Raw genomic sequence first — 22,765 nt, forward strand, 5'->3', positions numbered from 1 at the left:
GTACTCTTGGCAACTTCTCAAAGGTTTGCAACCAGAATAAAAGCAACAAAAAAATCACCAAACTCCATCTACAACAACAACCACCACAGTCAGCGGGGACTCAAACTAAGATAAAACCTTGCTGTGGGCTTCTGAAACAAGACTGCAGCATTTTTCTAACAGATTTTCCTGAAGTTTTTATGAACGAGCACGCGTCCATTTGTTGGTATCTCTGAATTAAGCAGTTATCAAGATCACACAGTTCCACAGCTAATCCATAAACACTTAACCCTACCAAAGCTCATTGAGCTCAGCAAGTCCTCTCGACTGTTTCAGCTAAGAACTTCTGCACGACTGAGCCAAAGAAATAGCAGCAGTTTGAATGAGCAAGCTGTAGGTGAAAGGAAGTTACCCTGAACCTAAAAATAGTCGATCGTCCTCCTCCCACTCCCCAGCAAGCACAAATAAAGGCGCTCGTTTTTCAGGCAGACACACGCTTCTGATGGACGAGCACGAAGGGACTGCCTCCTTACGACAGAGCTTTACCAAGGAACAGAAGTAGTATACCATCCCAAGTACTGAATTTTAAAAATAATAAATAAATGAGAAAGGAAATAACTCAATACCTAAACTTTATGTGACATTAAATAAACATGTAAGTTGTTTATATACACAGATGTGTATATACATCTGTGTGTATATACATTTAATACACATAAGCTCACATTTTTACAAGCACACACATGATTCCAAAGCTATGGAAAACATGCCTTTTTTAACAGTAAAGCTCTGTATCGTAATTACTTATCAAGGCAGCACTAAGCTTCAACAATGATGTATGCTGCACAGAACTGACTGCGTGGCTAAACCAGAATTTTTATTTGTCAAAAGTACTTTGGGAAAGGGATATAAAGGAGGTACTTATTACAGAAAGAGTAGGTTCTATTACAGACCCGTAGGGTTACACTTGGACACAGAAAAGAAAACTTGATTATTAAAGAAATAAATAATCCTAGTAAGTATATTATAGAGACATGCAAGAGAAATGCAGACTGACAACAAATGCTTCTGATGATGGTTAAGTCTAGACATTCCTGCAAAGAGTTATCAAGATTTTAGACTCAATCTTGTGAATAGTACAGAAATATATTGTACACAGTGATTGCAAGTCACTTCACTTTAAAAAATAAAATAATAAAAAAGAAAGAGGTGGGAATGATCATCCCTTAACACTTCAAGGAGGTGGACTGAGAAATTTGAAAAGTAAGGCAACTACGCTCAAGGACTGGTAGCAGGCTAAAGGAAAAATCTCCAGACCTAAATAGACTTAAAAACACATAAATAAAGACAACTGAACAACAACAAAGACCATTAGAAAATCAGGGCTAAGCAGAGAGGATTTCTCAACACCTGCAGCTTCACTAACACACTGTTGGAGTAAGAAGTTTTATGTTGGTGTTGTTTGTTTGTTTTATATGGTCTTAACTTCCAAGTCAACATTTGTACAAATGCACATTTTCTACAAATGTAATTCTACAAAACCGCATTCCAGATGTGGGAGACAACAACAAGCAGCAAAACTTTCAAAAAGACGGAATGTAATTGGTGCGTGGCCCTCTCTAAACACCACTAAACAAATAGATTTCAGAAACAGAAATCTTTAAGACCATTGGAGGAATTATTCTACAAGCACCAGATGTTTACAAAATTAAAGAGGAAGTTAAATATAAATTTAAAAAAAGAACTGCCAAGAGCACAAGAAAAAGTGAAGACTTTAATTATGTATGACAGGAACCCCACGCATTAAGGAAAATAACGGGGATAAATCCTTCTCACTTTTGGGATTAGGGCCCTTTTCTCAAATCTTACACAGAGCTGGCCCATTATGTCCAGATCTATGTCAACCAGAACAAGTGCAAAATTCTTTATAATAGTTGCAGGATTGATGTTTGATTCACCATTGATTATGTGCAGAACTAACCAAGTTCCAGCATTTCTTCCAAACAATAAATGAGGAGTCCTGGGATCTATTACCAATTATGGAAATAAAGCAAAATTTGATTTTGGAAAGGCACAGCCATTATGAACCCACATTCTTGTTTATAAATTAGGAGAAAGTATTTAGTTTAGATATTTTATTCATAGTTGGTTGGCATTTGTAAAGCATTCCAAATTTCACAAATGGAGACCAGCACAGAAATGACAAGCAGCCAAACCCCCATGGAAGTCAACAGAAAATTGAGGCTTTCTTCTTTTACAACTCAGATAATAATAATCATTTCCCATGCGTACAATTCTGAAGGTGGTATTCTAAAAACAAACAGCTTTTTTCAGTCTTAAATCTTATGATAAAGAAAATATTTTTAAAAAATCATATGTAGCTATGTTTGAAAAAGGTGGTATGCATCTTGCAGTTCTCACTTAAGCAAAAGTCTTCTGGAGTTGATAGGATTTTTGACTGCTTAGGACCAACAGCATTCAACCTACAGATAGGATTCTTACGAAATGCTTATAATAAAAATCTCACCTGTAGGGAAATAACATACTGATCAAAAGCAAACAGCATGTGAAAGATTTTCCCCTTTTGACTATGCAGTGCTCATTTGTTGCCAATACAGCAGTTCTTTAACACCATGGAAACTATCTGATAAATGTATTAGAAGCTCAATAAATTTCATAATATTGAGGTAGCAAAGCAATTGGTATTGTTGACAGAGAACTTCTGTTCTGAGTGCCTGTTTTAATTAAGAAAAATTATCTAAAAATAAAAATTATAGTTTGAGCTGAGGCCTGTTTTCAACAAAAACATGCACTAGTTTAAAAAAAAAACGAAAGTAACTACACTATATTAGACCATTGGAAAATGTGGAAGAATGATAGGAAGCAAGAGGCATACCCTGAAATTAAAAAAATAGGATAGATTGCTTTAAAATTTGCTAAAAAAACAACCTTACTTTTGTACTTGTGTACGGTTTGCTTTACCTTATTCATGTATTTTTGATATGAATGAAGGGGGAATACTGTGAATTACATGCTACTTTTCTGCCCAATTTCTCAAGATGCTCAACATTTCTTCATAAGCCATATGATCTTTTCAGTCATCTGCATGTATGTCTTCATCCCCTGGCCACTCCCCTACTGTTACAGGTACTGGCACAAACAGGACTGAACTCAGCTTTTACAGGTAATGCTGAAATCAGTCTGTTTTCACATGTCCAGTATTACCAGACACTTTTTTCCCCCACTAATTGCTTTCCAGCATTGCACTCCTACTGCTCTTCTGCTCAGGACTTCCAAGCAAAAAGATATCTGTACAAAATGAAAGTAAAATCATCTGCCAGTAAGCAACATAAGCAACACCCCTTGCCAGGGCACACACAGTACTACCTTCCACTACAGACCAAGCATGATTTGAGGCACACCACAAACTTGGTTAACAAACTCGGTGTGGATTTGGCTAAGGCACAGAGGTGGATGTAGGCATCCCCAGAACAGGGCTCTTCACCAGCACTGCTCTGCCACAAACCAGCTTCCTAAGGGACCTGCCAGCCCTGATGGCTCTTTAGAAGCAAAGGCAAAACGTGAAACCATAATACAGTGCAAGATACACCAGGCAAGAGCATGCAAACATTTAAATACAAGCGAGACTGAAACATATTTAAGAGTTCACACATTGAAAATGCAGGACAACTGCATCACAACTTCCATCAGCACTACTTGTCCCATTCATCTACACTCAAAACAAAGGAGCAAAGGCTGCTTTCAAAATGTTATACTCAACATCAGTCATGTTGTAAAAGGGAATTCCAAATTAGATTGAGTTACAGTGCAATAAATAACAAAATAATTAAATTATCAGAAATGTTAAGTCTTGACTGTAGGAGATCACAGGAGATTTTTGGCTCAGAGCCTTCCGAAGTCTGAACAGAGCCCAAGAGAGCCTCAGAAGGCACCTTGCATTTTATAAATACATCAAGTGTTTGTTTACATAGTGCTAAACAATACACACACTTCTGCTAATTAAAAAAACAATAGAACACATGCTAACAACTTCATTTCCCTATACTTTCTTTACCTGGAGGAAGCAGCACTGAAAACTCCACTTCTCACTACATTTCCTAAGTAGCAAGTTACCATCCAGACTTGTCCATAACACTGAAACATACTCTGTCTCCTATTTCTCTTTCCTGAAACATTTTTATTACCAAATGAACAACAACGCTGACTTATCTGTTTTTGCAACACACTCATGTATGTTCACAGAAAGCAGCAGGCTGCATTAAAACACTACCAAAACAAGCCATTTCACTATATATGACTCTGCCCCTGGGGAAAGGAATGAGAGCAGATAAGATGTGACAGATGTGTAGTCACGTCACTTAATACACGACTGGAAGGTGCTCAAATCATTATGGTGACAGGCGCAGCATAAGAACTTGCAAAGAATGGACTAAGCATTTATCTGGTTTGCTGCACACTTGATACTTGTGATCAGAAAAAGATACTGAGGTCCATGCAGATGCTTCTCTGAAAGAAGACAGCCTGCAACTGTCAATATGCAATATAGTTCTAATAAAAAAAAAAAAATAGAAGAGCATAGCACGTATAGCTTTGTCTGCAAAACCCCTCCATCACAAATATAAAATACATTTGAGGTTGAATTCAAAGTCTGTCCTCTAAAACTTTCCTGTACTGGAATTCTGAAGAGGTTTGATTCAACTTGAAACTTAGCCGAAACAAGAAGTTTAAATAAACCTAGCAACTGTACTGATCTCAATTTTTCAGGATCTTAAAAAAAACAATTTTACTGATAACTCTTCTATTTTGGTTTGGAAGACCCAAATAATAAGGATAAAATTGGAAATCATATGGTTACTGAATAAAGTAATAGGACTGGTCACTTGTTTGAAGATAAGTGCAATCCCAAAGGCTTTTAAAGATTAGGACTTCCAGGCAATTTTCCAGGAAAAGAATGAAAAAACGCAGAAGAGTTTTGTTTTCTCACTCCTTGCAGGTTAAATACTCCTAGTTGTCACAAATACCAAGAACACTGATAGGTAGGTCAAGAACATTTCTAAAGAGTAGTGTAGTATTTAACTGCCAGTGTCCTTTCAGGAGGGACCCCAACCCCACTGTTGTTTCAGATTGTTAGGCCCAAATCCTACAAACTGACCTGTGCAGGTAGATCCCTGTGCTTGCGGGAATCCGCATTAAGTCAGAGAAGGAAAACTACCTCACAGGATCAGATTCTTAATTTGAAGCTGGACCACTGTAACTCATTATGACACTAATCATAAATGTCTCAACAACACTCTCTGCGCCCCATCTGTTTTATCTTATTAGAGTTTTATATCTCAATCCATGGGACTAGCTACAGGAGTCAAATTAAGCACCTGCATATGACCGTGTTCCTGCAAGACCAGGTCCTCAGACAAAGCCAGTGTTTTTTCCTATGCTTGAGATCTAGTGCGTTCCCTGAAAAGGGATACACAAAGTAAAATAATTTTAACTTTGATTTAGTCATTTATACAAATATAAATCTAAATGTTTACCAGTCATTTATCCATTTAACAAAAGGACAAACTCTATTCACATACTTAAAAATACTGGCTGCTGCATTTCAGAGAAATGATCAAAAGCAACCTGCAGAAGTATAAAAATGAGTTTTCAAATTATTTTAAAGGAACATTTGCTTCTTTATCATACTTTCACTAAACAACCGGAAAATTTTGTCAAAGAACATTCACTGCAGACTACAAAGTCAAAAATCCACCAGCACTGGCAGACCCTGGGCTGAAAGATGGCAAAGAGAAGAAGAGTCGTGCTCCAGAGTCACTCCAGGCCTAACCCGCTCTTCTGCTCTCCAAACGGGTCAGTGGCAGCCCCAGCACGGCGCAGTTGGATGGACCTTGCTTGTGGCTGAGCATGGCCATCTGGGCATTCTCACACACATCCCACAGAAAGAAGCCCCAAATGTTTCAGTAACAACTTCAGCAGAACAAATCCTACAATCTAAGTCTCATTTAATTTAAAAGACATACATATAAGGGGCATGTGGTTGTTGGGTTTTGCCTGTTTGTTTTCCCTCACCTTCTCTACTCCTATGAAGTAGCATGGCTAAGAACCAAACCAAAGTGCAATTACACATCCAATACATATATCTGTACACATATCACCAAATTTGTCAAACAGGTAGAGGACAGGACATGGGAAATCTACATGCCTGCAAAGCAAAAATGGGACAGGTCTCGTATTAAACTTATTAATCCTGTTATTTTACAGAATTATCAGCACCAACTGTGCTTAGTTTCATTAGTTGTAATAGGGAACAAAAAAAGGAATAGAAGGGAAAAAAAAATAAAAACCAAGTAGAACATTTAAGAATTCAGTAGAAGGAAACGCATCTGGAAGGTGATTCCCTCTTCCACACAAGCCAGATGCAATTCTCAGAAGTGTTGTCAGCCCCTGTATTTTTTGCTGAAAGTCAGTGACAACTAGGATTTAGGGGAAGCATTCAAGATATTACAGAGATATTGGCATCCTTTTAAGAGCTGTATGCTGGATCATGATTTTCTTTCCCAAATTAGAGGTTAAATTTGCCAGCAGAAATTCATCTGGAGCGGGGATACGCAGGCTGTCCAAGCAGTAGTGTCTTGCCTAAGACCTGATTGGCAGAATCTTTCCTCTTGAGATGTTGCAGCTCATGGGACCTTTCAATTTCCAAACCCAGCAGAAGCCAGGAGCTGGGAGTTACCTACTCACAAATGCTATCTCCTCGGTAATGCTTTGCTGTAGATCATTCGACATCTGCCTGCGGGCTAGATTTGGCACCAGGGCCACAGGTTGCAGGCCCACACGTTACAAGGTAAGATCCTAAAAGTCACGCAGTGCCCCTCTGCTCACAAATCAATCTGCCCTCGCCAAAATTATTGCTCATTTAGCTCAACTGCTGAGCAGTGTGTGCGCCTTGAAAATCCGAGTCATGGTACGGGTTAACATTAGCATTTAAAACTTCCACAAGTATCGCAAACAATTACCACACCCTCAAGTCACAGATAAAATATTTTGTAGAGCTTAAATACATACATTTCTGGCATGAAACATTCCTCATTACTGGCAAAAATTCCCCGCAATTTCTGGCAATAGAATACTTTGAGTTCAGAAGTCAGCTGTAAAGTAGAATTGTTTTGGTTTTGAATTAAAAAGCATTCTTGATCTTACCTTTCAGCAGAGGCAGGGGAGTTAACTCAATAGGCTTGCCCTGAGACCTAAACTGGGAGGAGCTTTGTGACCTCTTCTGTCTGGCTTTTCTGACGGACTTCCGAGAAAATCCGTCTACTTTATCCACTGATGGAGGAGTAGTTGGTGCTGAGGACATATCCCTACTGAAGGAAAACAAGTATTACAAACATATTCCAAACAAATGAAAAGGGTAAAGATTAATTTAAACTTTCCCAAACCCTCACTCTTTCTTTACCATTCTCCTCCTGACAATTTACCCAGACAGTTTTAGGAACCCGCCAACATACAAGCAAGCCTTATGGAATAACCTTAATGGAATACTGGAATTGTTCTTCTCTCTCCCTTTTTTTATCTGCCTCGCACTTACCAAAAATCCTGCAACAGGAAAAATTCAGACCTAATGATGACATTATTGTGTCACTAGAACTTCATACACCTGTAGACTTAACACAGGATTGAAGCCTTGAACTATATATTGTCTGGGACAAAGTACCTTGAACTCATGCTGTGAGGCACCATGCAAGCTAAATAATGGGTACTTGAAAAGGTACAAATGTCTTTTTTTCACAGCAGAGTCATCAAAATGAATAGGATGAAAAAAAAACAGTTTAGTTGCCACAACTCCATATAAGATTTTGCAGCAACATAATAAAGTACAGCAGAAAGTCCTGTTATGCTGCACAACTGCCCTAGCACTGACAAAGTTTACATACTGCTTGTTTACTCTCCATTTTAAAAATTCTCAGTTTCTGTACTGAGTCTCTCAACACGCAGTTACTCCATGTTCTGGCATTTCTATAATAATAGCAGCATGGTAGCCATAATAGTTCTAAGGGCATAAGCCAGACAAGGTTTGCAGAGAGAGGCAGGGAGCCAAGAGAAGGTTTCTGCAAGCAAAAGTTTGTTTGTTTCCCAACTCTATCAGCTGGTCTAAGAAATAAGCATTGCTTCTGCCTATAAAGCAGGCCTTGGTAATGCTGCTGTAGCTAATTCCATACTCAGAAACACCGAAAAGAAATATTTAAACAGTGAATTCACCCACCCAGCTACTGTATTCACCAATCTTGTGCTGGCTGCTAAAAAGGCCTACCACATCTTGGTGCAATACAGGAGCAATACTCAAGGAAAACAAGAAAGGAGGGATTTTGGCCTACATCCTTCAGGCAGCTCTGTGTACAGTTAACTTCACCAGCACGTGCACCTCTGCTGAAATGAACAGAACTATCCACATCAATAGCACGACAAGCAGCAAGAGCAGTTGTGTTGATTTCAGGAGGGCCACGAGCTCGTGCAAAGTTAAGCATCGACATAAGCACTTGCAGGATCAGGGTCTTAGAGCGTGTCCTTGGAAAGCATTACTCATCCTCAGTGTCTGTTGACTTCAATTACCAAAGTGACTCGGAGCCTGAAAGAAGTTGATTCCCGAAGATCGAGAGCACTTATGAGTACTTTTTTTATTTATTATTAAAATATTTGTTTACTCGTGTGCTTCAGAAATTATTAAATCCATTGAAACAGACGTTATTTGGATTTGTCTTTTAGAATAAAACCTTTGGAAAGCAGGATTTACTGCAAGCGTAAACAAGTTCAGAAAGACAAGAACTGTTTAATGCAAAATTATAGATATGTGCACTAAATCTATCAAAAATGGAAGTGCAAGCTCCAGAGCTTCTTGAAGGAAGCATGTGCAGCACCCAGATGCTAAAGTGTGCAGCTGGCATTACAGTAACGAAAAAAACCTTACACCATCTTTTTTATTTTTCCTGAGATATTCTCCACTACCGACTCATACTTGCTAAATATAATACGGTATCGGCAACAAGATCCTGCACCTTAAACCGGCCTTGTTTATCATCTGGGGGGAAAAAAAAATGCCACCATCACCAGGGCATTCAGGGCCCAGCCAAGATTAATAAATAAAAAAAAAGTCAGATAAACTGAAATAGAATAGCCTGTACTTCAGCAGCCCACTTCTAAGATTTCACCAGTCCGCCAAAAAAAACAGGAGCCCGAAGTTACCTGTTACATAAAGCAAACGCTGGGGATACCAGAAAAAAAAAAACATATACGTGGAGCCTGAATTTGCTGGCCTTGTTTCATCTCGTCAAAAAGATTCATCTCCTCATCACGTGCATCACTGAAGTGTAACCGTTTCTGCAGGGATGCCTGCGCCCTCTCGCAGAACGAAATTACCAAAATAATAATAATAATAACAACCACAATAATGGACAGCGACCGGAGCAGATCACTCAAACTGCAGGCTCATTGTGTCAGCGAGCAGCTTTCCTGACACTTCCCTGCTGTAAATTTAGTAACAGTTTCCCTAACCTGCTTGATAAATTATTAAAACCTCATTCGAATTCAACCAGGCTACATCCTAGCAGCCTTACAGTAAACACTGAGCTCTTTTTTTTTTTTCCCCCTCATCCCTCCAAACGAGCCCTCGCTCCCCTCAGCACGGCGCGGCGGCGAGCCACGCTACCTCAGCGAGGGGAGGAAAAATAAAAAATATGAATATATATAAAATGATGGGAGGTTATTGATTGTGTGGGGCGGAGTGCTCAGGGGCTGGGGTCGCTCCCTTCACCACAGGGGCTCGCTTCGTGTGCTCGCCCCGGAGGGAGGGGGGGGGGGAAGCGGTGCAAATACCGCCGAGGGGAAGCCGAGGGGGCCCCGGCCGCCTCCTGCCCGCTGCCATCGGCCGTCCCCAACCCCGGGGCACCCGTCCCCGCCGGCGCCGTTACCTTGACCCTCCTGGTTGAGAAGCCGGAGGAGACGGGGCGGGGGCGGGCGGCGGCCTGAGCCGGGCTTCGGCGGAGCGCGGCCGCTGCTTGGCGGCGGCGGCCCGAGGGCGGGAGGCGCCGGGCTCGCTCCCTGCGGCGGCGGCGCCGGATCCTGAACGCCCGGAGCTCGTAGTACGGCCGCAGCCGGTACGCCGGGAGCCCGGAGTAGGCCCGCAGCCTCGTAGTAGGCCCGCAGCCTGTAGGCCTCGGCGTTGGCGGCGGCCTTTCCCCGGCGCAGGGCGGCGTTTGGCGGCTTCGGGCGGCTTCAGGCGCGGGCTCCGCTCAGTCCCATGCACTCGGCGCGGCCCCTGCCTGCGATGGCCGCTGCCTCGCTCTCACATTCCCGGCGGAGCCCTGGCGGAGGGGGCCCTGAGGAGGCGGCTCAGGGGGGAGGAGGAGGAGGAGGAGGAGGAGGAGGTGGAGGAAGAGGAGGAGGAGGAGGAGTGCGGGCCGAGCCGAGGGGGAGCGGCCGGGAGGGGGGCTAGCGACGGAGGCTGAGCGCTGCGAGGGGCGGAACGGGGCTGGAGCGGCGGCGGCTGCCTCGGGTGTAGCGGGGGGGTCCCGGCGGGCGGCGGGGTCGCGCTCCGGCTCGCTGCTATTGTGGCTCTCAGCGGGCTCCGGCCATGGCACTCGCTCGCTCACAGCCTCAGCCTTGCTGCTGCCGCCGCCCCCCGCCCGCCCACTGGAGCCGGCCGCCGGGACGCGCCGCCTCATTGGCGCCCGCCGCCGCCGCCGGGACAGCCGGGAAAGGGGAGAGCGGCCCGACGACGAGGAGGAGGAGGAGGAGGAGAAGGAGAAGGAGAAGAAGGAGGAGAAGAAGGGGGCGGCGACGGGAGAGCGGTGGCGGAGAGCGGCACCGCCATCGCCCTCCTCGTCCCGCGGCGGGCAGGGGGGAGGCGGACGAGCGGCGGCGGCTGAGGTAAAACCCGGTGATTCTGAGGTAAAAGTCGGTAGAGCTGAGGTAAAAAAGGGTGTTGCTGAGGTAAAAACGGTGATCCTGAGGTAAAAACCCGTAATCCTGAGGTAAACTCCCCGGCCCTCGTCGCGAGGAGCGCCGCGAGACCGCCTCAGGGAGCGGGGTTTCGGCACCCCCGGGCCCTTTTCTGCCGGGGGGCTGTCAGGGGGAAGATCTGTCTGGCTTCGCTTTTTTTCTGTTTTTTCCTTTTTTTTTTTTTTTTTTTTTTTTTTTAAGTGTGTTTATATGCATAGCGGTCAGCACGATGAGCGGTTGTAGGTGGCATCGAGGATTGCCATCGTTTTGTTTAGATTTGTTGGCGTGATGGCTCGATTTCTCTCAGACTACATCTAGTGGTGTTAATATGGCTGCTGTGGTTAAACTACCATCCCCTATTGCCCTTGTACTTCTGGCAGTAAAAGAAAAAAAAAAAGAATCGATTACTTGCAGCCCTTCTGGGTTGATACAGCCAAAACCCCCTGATGTACAATAATTGTTCATGAATTGAGCTTGAGGGCAATTTGCAGGCTGGTTGTTCTGGTGGGTCAGTCATGTCCCTGAGAACTACAAAATCCTGCAAAGGGTACCCAGTATTTGTCCCACTTTGTTGACTCCTCTGCTACATGAGCACCATCACAGGTTTAATGGAGGAGCTGGGACTGTGACAGAGGTAACCGAGACCGATTTTAAGCTCTCATGAACCTGCTTTCAAAATTACTAATTTTCAGTCAGGTAAGTTCCCTGGTCCAACTCACATTGCGGCCCTAAGGGGAAGAAGGAATGCACTAAATAAAAGCTCACTGCTATAGAAGGGTAACTGTGATAGACATGAACAGTTTTGCCTCACATCTCTCAATGTGCCTCTTGCATATCCGAAGAAGCATGTTTCCTCTAAATTTTACTACATATAGACTGAACAATTCTACTTCTTTTCAGTCCTTCTTTGTGGGTCTAATTTTTAATCCTCTGAATACGCTTATTTCTTTTCACTGTCTTCTCTGAAAAACACCCACATCTTATTTTGACCTGCAGCACCAAGACTGGATACAGCACTACAGCCAAGGCCTCATAAACACCAGCATCTGCTCTGTCATGCCCATCACAGACGATGTTCCTGTTTACATATGCCAATACAAATACTTTTCAGACAGTGTGATTTATTCACAATATTGCTGAGCTGTTTTACCCCAGCATCCATTTCTGCTGACCTACCAAGCCAGTTATTTCTACTTCAAGTAGACAGTAATGCCACTTGAGAATTGATTTATTGCAACAGTCCTAATACTTTCCCTTTGTTTTTATTACTGGACAGATGGACAATCAAGCAGTCAAGACATCCTTTAAAATAAAATTCTGTGTGCTTTTAAGTCAGAAAACTGTAAACATGTCATCTTTGTAAATCAATTGCATTCCTCAGTAGTGTAGTTGGAAGACCAAAATTCAGCAGAGATTGAGCTGTACCATGGTTACAGAATGTGTAACTGAATTTAAAAGAGGTATTTGTATATAATTAAATTCACTTAAACCAACTTCACAAAAATAACCTAAATGCAAGCAGTGGCTTGTAACAAAGAATGTAGGTCAGTTTGGTTTTTATACCAACATCAGGTAAAATTTTGCAAAAACATTAACTTCCTTTTGCTCTGATCAATGAGGAACCAAACCCACAGATGCACATATTTGGCTTTGTTACGTGTACTTAATTCCATTAGTTTTGTTTGTCAGCCTCACACAGTAATACTGAGATTTATTCACTGGCCTGTGCACTTCTTTTGGTCTGGACTGAACAGTGCATGGGGAGCAGCTCATGAAGTTATTGATGGCAAACTCTAAAAGGGAAGTTGTAGCGCAGCCTGATGGCTAGACAGGCTTTTTAGGTGAAGTTGAGCATGGCATGTGAAATGGTTGTTCTTGGATTTCATTTCACAATGAGAAGACCGATCGTTGCGAAATGCTAAAAATCTAAAACTGAAGCACGTGGTAGGGGTATTTATTAAGGTGCCTGTCGTAGAAGGGATAAAACTCAAGACTGCTTGAAGAGCTCCCAGTGCGAGTTCGCTGCCCTGCACGCAAGGCTTTATACTTGTCGTTCTGTCGTTGAGGAATAGCTATGGAATTAGTTCTTCAGTACAGCTGAACAGGGTGGTAAATAATGCATTCAGATAGTTTGTCTTCTCTGAGAACTGCTTCATGTGCTATGGTTTTGTCCATTCTGACCGTGTAAAACATTTTTATGATGCTTTATACTTGGTGATATTTCTATGGTAACAATTCAAGAAAAATATGGGGTTTATCAGTGAATAAAGAAAAATCTTACCTCTTTTTTATCAGTTGGCCAGCAGAGTTTACAGAGTTGCCTTCCCTTTTTTTTCCAGGTTGCCTTCTTTTTTCTGTTTCGGTCTGTAAAATCTCCATCTGTAAGGAGATTTAAGATCACAACGTAAGATACAAATGTAAAACTCCTAATATTTAAAAGGGGCACGGTTACTTGTCTTTCTCCTATTCCCTGTTTGGCCTATATTTTGTAAAGTTTAGTATTTTAAAAATGATTACACAGGTCCCAGTGTAACAGAGAAGAATGAGGTGAAGGAGAAGAAAAAAGAAAAAGTACTACAGATATTTTACACATCTGCATATTTTATGTGTCTGTATAAATATATAAAATACTAATTTGCAAGAATAAAAATGAACTGTCACCAGATAAAGTTCACAACCGATGGCTCACATACGGTGGAGCTATCTACAAATAGGCATGCATGCGATACCTGCAACCCCTCCTGAAGAGCTACAAACAATAAGGTTTTCTGATCACTCTTTCTCCACTGCTGTCAAAGGCACAAGATGAGCCTACCTTTTAAAAGTTCCACTGCCTTACTGGTCTACAAAAGGGTTTTTAAAAATAGCTTGGAGAGGAATTTTCAGGGCCAGCTCCTCACCAGCTACGCACGGTCCTTTTTAGCACCCTAGCAGTCAGAACAGCAGTCGAGAGTCCTCCAGAACAGAGTTTTTGTACCAGTGACTCAGATTTGTTCTGCTTCACGTTATTTTTTTGTGACGGAAGTTCCACTATAGACCATCTGTTATGGCCACCCAGGCAGGAATACGGAGCCCGCATCCACATTGGCGTTCTGTCTGCTCTTTACATAGAAACTTATCAAACAGGATTGCTAAATAGGTAACGCTGTGGAAGTCTTGCTCTGCTGAGTGATAAACATAAATGGATTTAGTTGGAGCTTGTAAATGTTTCACGTGGCACATCCGACATGTATTTGTCTACAGAAGGGGTCATATAATGCTTCATAAAGGATCTCCTATATGTCAAAAGGAGCATTATCGAGGTACCATGGGATTAGTTCAGATATTCCCTGTTCCAATACTGCTAAGCAAGAAAAGACATGATCTCCCCAGAGAACTAATTATTCAGACCAGCAGGAAAAAGACCAGAAAGAGAAAGTATTATGGAGGAAGCAGCAGTGCTGTTTGAAGAGGCAAATCAGCATGAGCACAAGGCTTTTCTGATGCATCTTTTAACAAAAATGAACACAGTGGAATACCGCATCAAAGTGACTGTCCTGCTCCATCAGTTTGATTGAAACAGCACAATCTGAGAGTTTTTGTTTGCTTTTGAATCAAATCGGTCTGTAATGAAAAAGAAGAAAAATATTCTATTTTGGCTGTTTACACCACAATTGACTTCTGATTTTTATGTTTCACGTTTTGGAGAGGAAAGGTACGGCCAGCTTTTGGCCAACTCATGTAATTGCTGTGCCAAATTTCTGGCATACGAAGCCTGTGTTATTACATGGATGTTTTGCCTCCCGCTCCTCCACGTCTCAGCTCTGCGATAACGCTGTCAGTGCCCTCAGGAGCCGAATTCCTGATAAACTTGTGGGGTGAGGATTTTAGGGTCAGAGACACAACTACCTGAATGGGAGCTAACTCCTCTCTGTTTATAGACACGGCGTCACTAGAAGCCTGTTTCTGTAGTCAGCCGGGTAAGATAAGTAGGATCGTGCTCACCTCTGCAGCTGGCTAGCTGCCTCCGAGCACAACAAGCGAGCTGCTTTTGCTTATTCCCCAATTACCTTTTTTGTTCTTTATTTTAATTATTATTAAATCCTTCCCCTCCCCCAGCTTCTTTACTTGCCTTCTAGTCCCAGGTGCTTCTTTGGGCGTAGTTTTCTGGGTTTTTAGTTAACTTCCCTTCTCTGCCTGTTTCCCTCTGCCTGCTTCGGGCTTGGCGGTGCCGTCCTCGATCCCTCTCCAACGGTCGCTGCCCAACGGCCTCGGGGGGTTGCAGCTCTCCGCAGCCCTCCCCAGGGGCAGCCACACGCGGCGCTGCCTCTGGGGGCTGAAAGTACACACGGAAACGGAGAGCCAACTCGCGTTATGTTGTCCCCTGCACCACCACAGCATGTCTGAATCCCAGCTTAAAGAAGTCCTCCTGTTTCTTCTTCTGTTTCTTTGCTTTTTGCTCAAGTTTTCTCGTTTCAGTTCTCTCCCAGTACAAAGCTGGCCTCTTCTGATGAGCTGCCGGCCTCTCCAGACGAGCACCTCTCCTTTGGCCCAGCTTCCAGCATCGTCACACTCCAGAACGAACGAAATGGATATGATACCAGTGGGTGGTCCAGGTGTCCAGCAGTGCTTCGCATGTATGAACAGCTCTCAGAGCGCTTCCCGCAGCTCCTGTGAGGTACCTGTTGGTTTCCCTCCCACGCTTAGTGCGTATCTGTGGTTCTAGCAGCAGCTGATACTAGAGATTCACCCAAAGTACAGAGGCACTAAGGCCTGAGTAGGCTAAGACAGAAGAATTTTCTTTTGAAAGAGAACAAGCGAGTGTTCTGTAATCTCCTCTCACAGAGGCACAAAATCACCTATTGGCTCAGCTCTGGCCAGCATTGGGTCCCTTTTGGAGCTGGCTGAAACTGGCCCTTACCTTACACGGTGCAGCTGCTGGATTCTTCTCACAGAGACCACCCCTGCAGCCCCCCACTACCAAAACCCACGTAACCCCACACCAGTCCGATGTTACAGCTTTAACGTTTAGATACTTTTCAACTTAAAGTTTTCAAATGATGGCAAATAAAAGTATACATTTATATTCTGTAGCTCAGCATTGTAGGGAATGTTTAACATCAGGGGGAGTCTTAAAGCACTTAGATAAGTTTAAAATATAAGTCCTGATGGGTTTCAAAGCTTGCAACATGAACCTAGGCAGAGGAAGGGGCTGTACAGGTGCCGAGGGCATTTCCACAGGCTTTTTGAACAAACTGTTAGAGACAGCAGGAGCGGAAATACTTAGAAGGAAATGGCTGAGTGTTAGTTACAGGTATAAACACAAATCCTCGTGGGAGCCTGCTGCATGCGCAGGACTGCCCTCACGCTGAGCAAAACAAAACAAAGAGTTTGGGAGGGAGCAATGTGTTTTCCAGCCTTACCTTTTCAGAAAAATAATGGGCTAAAACATGGCGGGGGGGGGGGAGAACACAACAAATAAACTGCAGCAGAGGCAGGAATTGAGTGGGATAAGCTTAGTTCACTTAGTGGTGCATGTGGTAGAGGCAAATTAAGAGACTGTAGTCAGTGGAGGCCATAAAGTATGATTTCTTTGCACAGAAAATCAAGATACGGAGCAACTCGCAGGAACATTTTAGAGTGGTGATGAGATTACAGTGAAAGAAAGGGTCTTACTTCAAGGGGAACATTGGCCTGGAGAAGGGAAGAAAGCAGACAGGTGAGCAGAATTCTTTCCATACAAGAAATACCACTTTATAGTAAGGATATTTTCCTTGGAGCAGTGATCTCAGCAGGGAGGAAATGCCTGGTAGAGCCTGGGTTGTTGAACATACAGGCAGGTGTTCTGTTACGACGATGGTGTGGTATTTCTGCAGCTGCAAAGTGGTTGCTAGTATCTTGTCTGGAGCTGTACTGCTAAATCAAAGGTGAAGAACCAGGCTCCTGAACATCCACACCATATAACTTAGCTCTGGCTGTTTCCTGCACTCAAGTAGTGCCCTCTACACCCACTGTGAGGGCGAGCCATAAACAGTACAGGTGCAAGCCCCTCAGTGCTGCTGTCTGTTCCCTGACTGGCAGGTATAGCTGTAGGAACATTGCCTGGAGAGGAACGTGTGAATACTGCTGGAATAGGAAGGATAGGAAAAGAAAAGCTGTAAGAGCATTTTCTAAAATCCAAACCCACTGTCAAGTTTAAACAAATAGGATAATTTTACCACTGAAAAAAATACATGAATAGGAAGGCTTGTAGTTTTTTGCTGACACTCTGCAGGAATTAGAGATACCATATAAACGATGAGCAAGGAAGGGATTGTCTTCAAATGAGAACAGGAACTGGAGTTGAAATCAGAAAGCTATGAATCCTGGAAAAACACAGGCATCGATTAGATTGAGATGAAAAATAGCAAACAACTGACTAAGCAGACCACACAAAACTAGATAATTGGAACAAGAACAGAAATGGTGTTCTGTGCAAGTGCTGGAAGTTCAAAACCTTAGTTGAAGAAATGAGAATTTCTCACTTTAAATGAGCATATTGATATAACTGATTTCTTTGGAAACGCTGAAAAGAAATAGTATTCAAGCCTCTCACATACCTGATGACAAAAAAGAGACTAGAATGTTAAGGTTAAGAAAGGAATGGAGAATAAAATGGGAAACGTCATTATACCATTGTACAAATCCATCACGCATCCTTATCTTTAATGCCGCCTACTTTGGTATAGATTGCATTTAGAAAAAAGAATATGAGAAGACTGAAAGTTAAGATGGCTTGGTGCAATTACCACACAAGGAGGGGATTCATATACTGGGAATCTTGAGCTTGGAAAAAAAAAAAACAAAAAAAAAAAACTCCAGTTTGAATTTGGCAGAGGTCTGTCAATATCTTTGATGGAGTGGAGACAGTGAATGAGTGACTTATTTTACAAAACTGTTTTGTATTATATGTACATCTGGCAAGGTGAAATAAACAACCTTTCACATCCCATTACAGAGGCGAAAGGTATGAACAGATTAAAAAAAAACAACATGCTGAAGAACACCAAGGAGATTAGATTGTCCTTGGACTTTAACATGCTAGCATAATTGCGACATACATTATATATACAACACATTAATGAGTTTAGAAGCTTATCTGCCACTAAATAAAAATGCACCACGATCAGCTTTCTATAGAGAAGTCTAGAAACCAGATTTAAAGTAGGATAACTCAGTAAACGTAAAAGAATTTGAACCAATATAAAATCTGTAATGTGTTATGGTAAGATTTGGCTTATTACCATTATTAAGTGGATATTTTATTATGCTATCCAACCCTCATACTTACAGAGTTTTCAACATTCTCCACTGTCAGGTAGTTCCCAGAAGGATTTATAGCCAGAATCTATAACCAAGACTTGAATGAGAGATCAAAAATAGAACTAAGACTTTCTTCTTTTTTTCTTTTTTTCTTTTTTTTTTTTTTTAAGAGAACGCAAATAGGAGTTAAAAACATGATTTGCAAAAGTACCACCAGACACCTCTGGAAAATTCATTTTAAGCTATGTTTAGTACATTCAAAGAAACTGTGGCTCCCACTTGAGCCATATCAGCTCAAATACAGATAAAAGATAATCAGACCACATAGACTGTTCACTCATCCTGAATAAATAAATATTTAATGTAATTGTGCACTTCTGAGCATGTTTAGTTCTGGTATGTGCCTTTCGAAGTGAGCTCCTACATGGAAGTAGATTCACCTCTTAACTGCAGTTTCTATAGGTGTACCTCTGCACTGCATTTATTTAAGTCCAGAAAAAATAGATTGGACAATGACATTCTAATAATGAGAGCCTTCAGTACACAAATAGCTAATGAGAGCTCTTCAAATTAGCTCTTCCCTGCAAAGTTATTTTAGAATAATTCCCGTGTCTTACTGGGTTTTAGTGATGAGCTTTTGAGACATTTTTTATTTGCCCTGTTAACTTTGATGAGCGTAGTTCCTGAAAGGTTATCACCAGCTCATAGTCTGAGTGTGGGATGCTCCAAGGGCAACGCCTGGCTGAGTCCAAGTTCAGTGGCTGGCTGAGAACAATTTTACAAAGAGATTTGTAGATTTTGTCATTCCTGATGCTATGACACTTGGCACAGTGTTTGGATATATACATATAAGCAATTTAACGTCTTGCCTCTTGGTCTCTACCACAACTCCCTGCCTTGCTTTTAACAGATTGACAGAATTACAGCAAATATGCACACCAAAGCTGTCACACGCTAGCATTGCCCATCATCCCATTCAAATTGTTTCTTCAAGAAAATTGTCATCTATTGTTGCTCCTGCTGGTAATCGTCTGCAGGAGATTTCCACCAGTATGCCACACATGCATATTTCAATTTCATTAGCAAAAATATTTGCCATCCAAAATGTTACCCATTTATTCAAACCATTAAACAAATTTAGGTAAGGTAGCCTGCTTTCCTCTGTGATCTACAAAGACATTATATTACCTGCTGGGGAAAAAATGGTAAAAAAAATAGTAAAAATAAAGACGGTAGTACATCTATCTATGCTGCTACATGTTTAATTTGATTTGATTTACTATACTTAACTTTTTCGTTTGTTGGCAAAAACAACCATAGCTGTTGCTAGTGCTGTTTGCCAGTGTCTCCATCTGCATCTTCGGTTACTTCTTGGATTCTTTCTCTTAGTGTTTGCAGCGGTCTGCTCACGTCTCTGAATTCTCATGGGAATTTTTCCCGTTTAGCGGTAAAATTCACAGTAGCATCAGGTTATTCACGTGAGTCACATTTTCCCAGAGCTGAAGACACCTGGACCTGATCCCCTCTCAGCCGTCTTACATGATCTTGGTGGTCTCCATCAGTGATACGGGAATGCTGCTGTCTCCCCTTTAGAGGTCCCAAGTCCTGTTGGTGCTGTGTGGCCGATGTTTCAGTATGGTTGGAAACGCCAGATTCCAACTGGGGGAGTTTGCCTACATGAACCTCAGCTCATAATTCTACTATGTTGGCTTATTTGGAAAGCAGATCCTTTCTTACCTTACCTTTCCCCTATTATTTCCATAGAGCACCCAGGAAAGCAGTCAATTGAGTCTGGAAGTTAGTGCATTCATTCCATATTTCTGTCTGACCTCCTTTCTGCTGACCCTTTACTTAAGCGATTATGTATGTATGTGCGTGCATGTATGTTTGCAATGCTTTCTATCTTGCTCGTTCAATTTATGTAATTGCTACATTTAACGAGCTTTTCTCTTGGGCTTAATGTCCCAGTTGTTTTATTAGTATTGTAACAAGTCTGCTCATAGGAGGCACATTCACTGCACATCTGAATGAAAGTAAACATCCTGTGTTTCTCAGCCTTCTATAAACCCCAACAGATGGCTGCTACTTTTACAAACTGTGCTGAATAGGATGGCTCATATTTCCCATGCAGAAGTCTTATTTCTGGAATCCCAGCCCAATATCCTTCTTGCAGGTTGAAGCATGGATCCAGACACAAATCATTTTAGCCCAAGGCAGTCCTACGTGGTGGTTCTTCACAGCTCAGATCCTCCTGCTTTCTGGAATGGATGCACAGAGGGACGTACCTTGTATTCCTGATCCATCCAGAGCTGCAGGAAGACTGGTAACAGCTTGCCCATGTATGGCCTGGGTAATCAAGCCTAAAGCTCCTTTGTACAATACATCTGTCAGAACTTTTACGTGTTTATTTTATCCCAGTGATTAAGTGGTTTTTGGAGATCTGTCATACTCTTAGAATGACTTAAGGACTTAGAATTATTTCTCCTTAACACTCAAAGCCAGTCCCTGCTCAGGGTGCTGTCAGAATAAGCAGGAACTGGTACACATTTTCTCTGCCTCAGCTAACAATCAGCCAACATATGCCACAGGTATGTCTTAGCCTGGTATTCCTGCAGCAGCACAATGCTGATGTTGTCTGTACCGCCCCCCATCCTGGAAGCAAGGGCACTTCAGTGCCTGGGTGAATTAGCAGCAATGCCAGCTTGAGATTCAACCCCTGTATGTGTGCATGTGTGTGTTCATGGACCCCTTCCCATCACAGTTTTTTTTCCTAAAAATTCAACAAGGGAGCAACCTTGGCGTAAGGTCCAGGCAAGTAGTCTCTGTTTAAGTCTTAAAACAATCATGAGGCTGCTTTGTCCCTTGGGGAGAGGCAGTTTGGGAACAGTCTTCACCATTTCTCCATTAAAACTTTTCTCCACTGAATGGCAGGCTTGCTCTGAGCTGCTTGTGACCACTCTCCACTGACTATATTAAGCATCTAAGGAAAAAATAAAGCTTTTCGAAGACCACTTTGCATTCTTCTAGACCCTGTATACTAACTTTTTTTTTCTTTTTTTTTTTTTTGCGTGGAAAATCTTCAGTGAGCTACCTATCTGTTCTGCTGTGATCTGAGGCCCTAAGAATTACGCCATTTGTTTAGGCATGTTTATGGCCAGTTTAATTCTGAACAATTATGAAATTCCTGATGTTTTTCCTCTACACATACTATTTACCAAAATGGCTGAGTGCAAGCTAATCTAGCATTAGCTACCCTTGTATACCTTCATCATCAAGAACTTCTCTGATTTGTAGTACTTACGGGATATTCTCTTCCATCATACCAACACAGAAAGTTTCCAGTGGCTGTAAAATGTGTGTTTTCATTGAGAATCCAGTAGACTGGCCACACTCCAAAACCCATTAAGTCTTTTTTATTTACAAAATCAAAGTTATTTACACTTCCAATTACTTTGCAATTGATGGTGTTTTGTTTTTGTTTTTTTTTTTTAACAAACTGGCCATTGGGCCCATTTTCACTGTGCTTTAAGATACTTTATACCATGTCCTTTGCATCATATCGCGTTATCATTAGCTGTCTCATCCTTCAATTCACTGTTTGGTCACTTCAGAGCAACCCAGGAGGCAGGAACTGTGAAACCAGAGACTTGAAAGGTTTCTCACCGGAGTTGTGATCATGGTGATGCCGTTTCTGGTACAACTCCCAGTAATGGCAACATCCTCTCGGAGCAGTTTTTCTGTGGTTAAACAGAGTACACTGTTGGTCAAAATGTCTAACTAGTTTGAGTAAGATGAGACTCCATTCAGTCTGTCTTCCCGTGTTTCCTTGAACAGAGACTCCCTAGGTGGTTACATCCATTTTCCCACTAATGGGACTAAGTGCCATTGACTGCTGTACACAGCCAAAGAATTTCTTGAGAGGATGTTTTTTTTAAAAAAAAGATTGTGCTCAGAAAAATCAATACTACAGAAAAAAACAACCTATCTGTCAGCATTTTCCACTACATGGAGCAGAGCTTCCTTTTGCTTTATCCTACCACATACCCTGGCCACAGAAAGATGGGTACTGACATCGGGTGGACTACCTGCATGCACTGAACTCTGCCAAGAATTCCTTACGTTTTATTAATTGCAATATTTCAGTTCTTCTTTTGGTTCTTTAATCTAGAAAAAAAAAGATTCCAGGACTGCTTGTACTGACTTGCAAGTACTTTTAAATAAACTGTGAGCTGCAAAGTTGTATCTATCTACTTCTTATCTTCATTCTGCGTTTTTTTTACCACAGCCATGCTTATTCAACTTTTCCACTAACTCAGCAAAAGCATCCCTGAACCCATTTGCTTGCTACAGTAAGACACATGCTTATGTATGTAGAATTCCCTTCTTGTCTGGGAAGCTGGACAACAGTACAAACCCAAGAGCCCCAGAAGTAGGGTAACTTTTCCACCTGTACAAAAAGTTCTGGTTCACACACGAGTGTGCTTGAGTA

General features: G+C 42.1%; 2 protein-coding genes across 4 annotated transcripts in view; one reads left to right on the forward strand and one right to left on the reverse strand.

The window, feature by feature from the left end:
* The window catches only part of PPP2R5E (protein phosphatase 2 regulatory subunit B'epsilon), a 74,726-nt gene extending 64,387 nt beyond the window's left edge, over positions 1-10,339 (reverse strand). Inside the window, exons 1-2 of one of the 3 annotated variants that reach the window (XM_082760441.1) lie at positions 9,966-10,339; positions 7,201-7,364 (exon numbers count right to left, since the gene is read on the reverse strand). In XM_082760441.1, the coding sequence (XP_082616567.1) occupies positions 7,201-7,357 (157 nt within the window). In that variant the 5' untranslated portion in view covers positions 7,358-7,364; positions 9,966-10,339. The remainder of the gene's footprint in view (positions 1-7,200; positions 7,365-9,965) is intronic. The other 2 variants (XM_082760438.1, XM_082760439.1) reach the window with 2 other exon arrangements.
* LOC309879241 (uncharacterized protein) lies at positions 7,753-22,456 on the forward strand (the record flags this gene model as incomplete). The annotated part of the gene is made up of 5 exons (XM_082762778.1): positions 7,753-7,756; positions 9,988-10,203; positions 10,382-10,923; positions 15,454-15,652; positions 20,450-22,456. 4 exons carry the CDS (start codon positions 7,753-7,755, stop codon positions 15,649-15,651), a joined length of 960 nt encoding a protein of 319 aa, XP_082618904.1. The 3' UTR covers position 15,652; positions 20,450-22,456.
* Between the last annotated feature and the right edge of the window lie 309 nt (positions 22,457-22,765).

The sequence above is a fragment of the Aythya marila genome, assembly GCF_965140915.1.
Source record: "Aythya marila genome assembly, chromosome: 5".
NCBI classification, from domain to species: domain Eukaryota; kingdom Metazoa; phylum Chordata; class Aves; order Anseriformes; family Anatidae; genus Aythya; species Aythya marila.